Consider the following 6258-nt stretch of genomic DNA (forward strand, 5'->3'; position numbering starts at 1 on the left):
TATATACACACTCACTAGACTATATATACACACTATATATACACACTCACTAGACTATACATACACACTATATACACACTCATTAGACTTTATATACACACTATATATACACACACTCACTAGACTATATATACACTCACTAGACTATATATACACAAACACTCACTAGACTATATATACACACTATATATACACTCACTAGACTATATATACACTCACTAGACTATATATACACACGATATATACACACTCACTAGACTATATATACACACTACATATACACTCACTAGACTATATATACACACTAACTAGACTATATATACACACTATATATACACACACTCACTAGACTATATATACACACTCACTAGACTATATATACACACTATATACATACTCACTAGACTATACATACACACTATTTACACACACACCATGAACACACTCACTAGACTATATATACACACACACACCATGAACACACTCACTCACACACTACATTGACATAACACAAACGCATACCGATAACACACACATTACACACACTACACTCATAATTTGCTGCTGCTCTGCTGTTCTATATTTTACTCTCATCTATCCTGATGCCTAGTCACTTTACCCTGCCTTTATGTACATATCTACCTCAAATACCTTGTACCTCAGCTTATTAATATGGTACTGGTACTTCCTGTATATAGCTCCATTCTTGTGTTTTTATTTGACTCTTCTTGTGTTAATTTTTTTCCCCTCTGAATCGTTGGGAAGGACTCGTAAGCAAGCCTTTCACAGTAAAGTCTAAACCAGTTGTATTCGGCATGTGACAAATAACCTTTGATTTGGTTACTAATCAACAGTCCCCTTATATAGGATATAGAATAACTAATTCAATAAATTGCAGACAGTGTATTTCCAGATAGAGGAAACAGTGTAAAGCACTACCATTATACAGGTGGGACAGGCCACCCTGCCTAGCTCTGTTATCCCCTGCCTAGCTCTGTTATCCCCTGCCTAGCTCTGTTATCCCCTGCCTAGCTCTGTTATCCCCTGCCTAGCTCTGTTATCCCCTGCCTAGCTCTGTTATCCCCTGCCTAGCTCTGTTATCCCCTGCCTAGCTCTGTTATCCCCTGCATAGCTCTGTTATCCCCTGCCGAAAATAATTTGGTTGCAAATTACCACTAGAGATCCTTAATTAGGTGTACCTGGGAGGGGTCAGTGACTCGCAGGGTGACCACATCCTCGCTGGTGTATTTAATGAAGAGGTGGTGCTCATCCAGCAGCTGCATCTTCCACATCCTCAGCTGTCTCAGCTGGTCAAAGAACTGGAAGAAGCGTCGCTTGGCAGTGGCGCTGCCGTCCTTCTCAGCCCGTCTCCACAGGTAGACTAGTAGTCTGTGCTTCAGGGAGTTGATGGTCTTCTCCTTGTAGAGGCGGGAGAAGCCTGGCTGGCCCTCGGCCTGGGCCTCAGTGTACACCGCAGACAGAGTCAGGAGGTCGTCCTCGTAGCAGAACCGACCGATGGTCCGCACGTCCAGAAACAACCCCTCTGATGTCACCTACAGGATGACATTAGAACTATAAAAACATTCATTTAATTTCATAAAAACATTCAATCAAGATGGTTTAATGTTATAATCTCACTACCAGGTAAGCATAGGGTACAGAAGATGAGGCAGGCTGATATATACACCTGAAAGACATGGATTGTCTGCTGCTGAACAGAAAGAACAGCCAGTATGTTACGGTAGAGGTAGAGTCCCTGGTTGTGCGAGAGGATGATCTTGTCACACTTGAAGGACCTGGTGTCACAAAGCCGGCCAGTGTGCAGGTCAATGACGTGCAGTGAGTAGTCCTCCAGAGGAGAGCGGGGGTTGGGAGTCACAGACTCGTTGTTGCGGTACACCTCAAAGAAGTGTGGAGAGGGCTCCTCGGGCACGTAGACCGCTGAGCCCACGATCACATATCGACAGTCATCAGTGAACAGGCTGCACTCTCGGTTCAGGTGCTCTCCATTGGAAGCCACGTTAGTGACGTGCAGGAGGGAAAAGAAGCGCTCAAAGAGGCGACCACGGATGTTGAGGGAGCGCTGGTCATTGCCGTTGGCCAGGGTCTCCCCATCCTGCCCCAGCAGCAGATCCTCGGCTGCATGGCAGCCCTGGTACTCATAGATCTCCAGGGAGGTCTGGTCAGAGGAGAAGGCTATGAAGCAGCGTCCATCTGGGGAGAACTTGCGTAGGAAGCAAGGAGGCTTCTCTACATTTACCACAGTGAAGTTTGGGAAAAGGTTCTGGTGGAAGCAGCGCCCGCGGTACCAGTGGGCTGCAGCCCGGCCAGAGAAGATCCGCCGCCGCTCCAGTCGATGGACCACATTCTGGTTCTGGATGCGCCTGGGTTTCAGAGTCGGGGAATCATCTTCCATTGTTTGATTGTTGTCAACTTCCACCAACTGGTAGCTACATCACAAATCTCTCTATATGGCAACTAGTTAAAAAGGTAATACAAAACAATTAAATCAATACACAATTAATTTGAAAGTGCAACAGCTTGTGAGCATTGTCATATCACACAGGTCATGTCTAACTCAAATTAGTTACATCAGGGGTGTATTCACTAGGATCCAATCGGAACCATCGGAAGCAAACAGAAGCAAAGGAAAACGAAAAATGGAGGAACCTACCCCAATCAGTCCAATAGAATAGGTTTCCATTGCAAATCATCATGTTTTGGTGCAAAATGTTTTGCAATAGTGTCCGACTAATGAATACACCCCTGGGCTGCCCTTAGTTCGATTTAACACTACATTTCGTGACAGTTTGTAGTACTGAATGACACATTTCCCCCAAACGGCGTGCACCGTTTTTCAACAGTCTTTGAAGTACATTTGCTCCCATTTGGTGGATGTGGCAAGGTGTGATCATTTGAAATTTCTAAACTCCTGGTCATTCTGTATAGTACTGTTTCTGTTTAATTAAACTTTGAATATCGTTCTGTCGTACTGAACGCACCCCAGGTGTAATGTTGTTCACTAGCTACAGATTGTATGCCTGATAATGTGATTTAACCAAAGATTTGTGGTGTCCTTTATTGGCTGTTACAGGAAAGCCCCATACAAACCACCACCATAGATTTTTTTAACTAACCTGTTCTTGGCGATACTTTTTTCAACGAATCGAGAATGAAGTATCTTAGAAATGTCAGTTTCCAATTGCAGGTGGTTCTACAAAAACCATAGAAAACTCAGAAAGATATTAAATCCATATTTTTTATTGTGTGAGATATGTCTCTTGTATGTGTGTAGATATTTGTTTTGGTCGCATTGTGACTCGCACACATTTACTACACATGGCTGTGACGCATAGAAACGACTACACCCTAGTTCCTGCAAAGATGCTGGGAAATGCTAGATGTGCAGCAGCTAAGATGGCGAGGAACCTCCTTGCACGGTACAAAACATGGATTTAATATCTGAGTTATCGCTGTTTTTTTTTTTAAAGCTATAGCGGCTGTTTATAATAATATTTTGGTGGGTGCTTATATTTATCCAACTACACATGTACAAGTGTGTATTATACACGTGTGAATTGGAAATGTGTTTTTGCATATCCCAACTGTCCTTGAGACACCCTAGGAGTGGGGTCACAGCCAGGGTCTGCCATTATGAATGGCGACTTTGGAGGGCGACTTGAATGAATGGCGACTTTAGGGCCTTGCTCAAGGACACATCGACAAATGTATCACATTGTCAGTGAGGAGATTCGAACTAGGAACCTTTCGGTTACTGGCCCAACGTTCTAACGCGATAGGCTACCTGCCACCCAGTAATGGTCACCAAAAATATTTGGTTATATCACATTATCTAGCGTACAATCTGTAGCTAGTCATTCACTAGCCCATTCATAGACGCTAACTATACTAAACAAATTTATAAACGCAACATGTAAAGTGTTGGTCCCATGTTTCATGAGCTGGAATAAAAGATCCCAGAAATTTTCCATACGCACAAAAAGCTTATTTCTCTCAAATGTTGTGCCCAAATTTGTTTACATCCCTGTTAGTGAGCATTTCTGCTTTGCCAAGATAATCCATCCACCTGACAGGTGTGGCAAATCAAGAAGCTGATTAAACGGCATGATCATTACACAGGTGCACCTTGTGCTGGGGACAATAAAAGGCCACTCTAAAATGTGCAGTTTTGTCACACAACACAATGCCTCGGGTTGAGGGAGTGCAAATTGCATGCTGACTGTATGAATGTCCACCAGAGCAGTTGCTAGAGAATTGAATGTTAATTTCTCTACCATAAGCCAGCAACATCTTTTTAGAGAATTTGTCAGTACCTCCTACTGGACTAAAAACCACAGACCACATGTAACCATGCCTGCCCAAGACCTCCACATCCAGCTTCTTTACCTGCAGGATTGTCTGATACCAGCCACCCAGACAGCTGATGAAACTGAGGAGTATTTCTGTCTGTAATAAAGCCCTTTTGTGGCCTGGCTCCAATGTGGGTGGGCCTATGTCAAATCAGGCGCGTCGTTGCCTGATTTTATAGTATGCCTTGAGCACATGTATGCCGCGTTCAAAACAACTGAGAATAAGGAAAAATACGAGGTCAAAATCATGAAGACAGTGATCTTCAGGTTGGAAAGTCGAGTTGGATGACCGTTCAAAACGATTATCCCAGCCGGAGTTCGTTTTTTTCCGAGTTCCCAGTTGTGTTGAACGCGTCAGTAGAAGGTGTGTATTTCATGCCGAACCCTACCTTGAGATGACGTAGGCACATTTTCGTGACTCTACATCACGATTTCAATGGTAGAGTTGAACCACTAGGGGTAAAAAGAACTAGATTTACTCCTAAAATACCAAAATATATAACTTTTCCAAAACGAACTGTCAAAATAATGACCAGAATTTACGTGTTTCACTATAACCAAACTTGAAACATCTCGTGTTCGATTAAAAACGTTTTGAAATGCATAGTTATAAATATAATGAATAGAACGGACGAATCATTTATTTGAATGGGTAAACCCGTTCAATTAATTCTATTTCTATGCATTTAATCCTACCCGTTAGGCGAAATCGAGATAGATACAGTAACTGTTTTAAACTGGGCCCTTTTCTCCTTACATACAAACTAACGTCAACTAAACAGTCAGAACTAGCTCGCTTGTGTTCCATATTTTATGCCACGGCACAAGCTTCCCGAATCGCTACCTAAACATTATTTCATTTGGAGCAAGTCATAGGCGGTTACAGAGCCAGCAGAATTAATTTTCGAACAACAATAACGTTACTCACCTGTTGCTTGCTGTGCATTTGTCAAGCCAGTAACGTTATGCTATCTAGCTACAAAATCGATCAGATTATCAAATGCGGGAATAACGTTTGTTAGTTACAGTCTTGGGGCAGGCAATAAAATGCGATTATGTGGCAAGCTTGGAACATTTGTTCTGAACATGAATCGTGTTTTCTCAACACTGTTTCACGTTGTTAGCATTAGATAGATAGCTAGATAACAAGCTAAGAGAGAGCCATAAGCAGCAAGAGATGCATCCTCTACGGTGGAACTGTTCCTTAATCCTCACAGCGCCACGGCAAACTCAGGTTGAAAATAGTATCGCATCACGTAGACGCCACACTTGACCAAAGGGGAGACTCAAAGGAAACTGACCTACACAACGACTAATCAAAATCCAAAACGTACTTTAACCTTAATCAAACCCTTAACCCTGATCCTAACCTAATTTTTACCAATTCTGAAATTAAATATTGGTTTGCAGGTCAGGAGTGTCTGTATTAAAAATACGAACTGGTAGTAAGCCTGTAGCTATTTAATGAAACAACCTCACTCACAGATTCCTGATTAATTTTGTTTAGGACTTTTCCTTGCCATGTGACCTGATCAATGACCTGATCAAAGTTTTTCTTGGTCTTGGTGCACTCCTGTCCATACTAGTAGATCAAATCATCTGAACCCATTATAAAGTAGTGTATAGAGAGAAATTGAGCTTAATTGTTAAATTGTCTACGAAGCCCAAAAATGCATCTTGTTCTTAAGACTCCAATATTGGACAGAAAAAGCAGAAGGAAGGACAACAAAAGAAAGCTCTCATGCTTGGCCTTGAGAGCATGATAATGGACCTATGTGCAATTATCCCTAACCCACGTGTCTCGTAGATTTACACGTCGTTAATTTCCAGTAAGAGTGTGCGGTGAACACAGAAAGATATTGCTAAAAACAGTGTCAAGAAAAATGAA

The 6258-nt window shown here is 42.2% G+C and overlaps 1 protein-coding gene across 2 annotated transcripts in view; it reads right to left on the minus strand.

The window, feature by feature from the left end:
• The window catches only part of det1 (DET1 partner of COP1 E3 ubiquitin ligase), a 29610-nt gene extending 24049 nt beyond the window's left edge, over positions 1-5561 (minus strand). Inside the window, exons 1-4 of one of the 2 annotated variants that reach the window (XM_023985223.2) lie at positions 5299-5325; positions 4760-4823; positions 1688-2478; positions 1200-1553 (exon numbers count right to left, since the gene is read on the minus strand). In XM_023985223.2, coding sequence (XP_023840991.1) covers positions 1200-1553; positions 1688-2416 — 1083 coding nt within the window. In that variant the 5' untranslated portion in view covers positions 2417-2478; positions 4760-4823; positions 5299-5325. Of the gene's footprint in view, positions 1-1199; positions 1554-1687; positions 2479-4759; positions 4824-5298 lie in introns of both variants that reach the window. The other variant, XM_023985222.2, reaches the window with a different exon arrangement.
• Positions 5562-6258: the final 697 nt, after the last annotated feature.

Source organism: Salvelinus sp. IW2-2015, linkage group LG4q.1:29 (assembly GCF_002910315.2).
Source record: "Salvelinus sp. IW2-2015 linkage group LG4q.1:29, ASM291031v2, whole genome shotgun sequence".
Lineage (NCBI taxonomy): Eukaryota > Metazoa > Chordata > Actinopteri > Salmoniformes > Salmonidae > Salvelinus > Salvelinus sp. IW2-2015.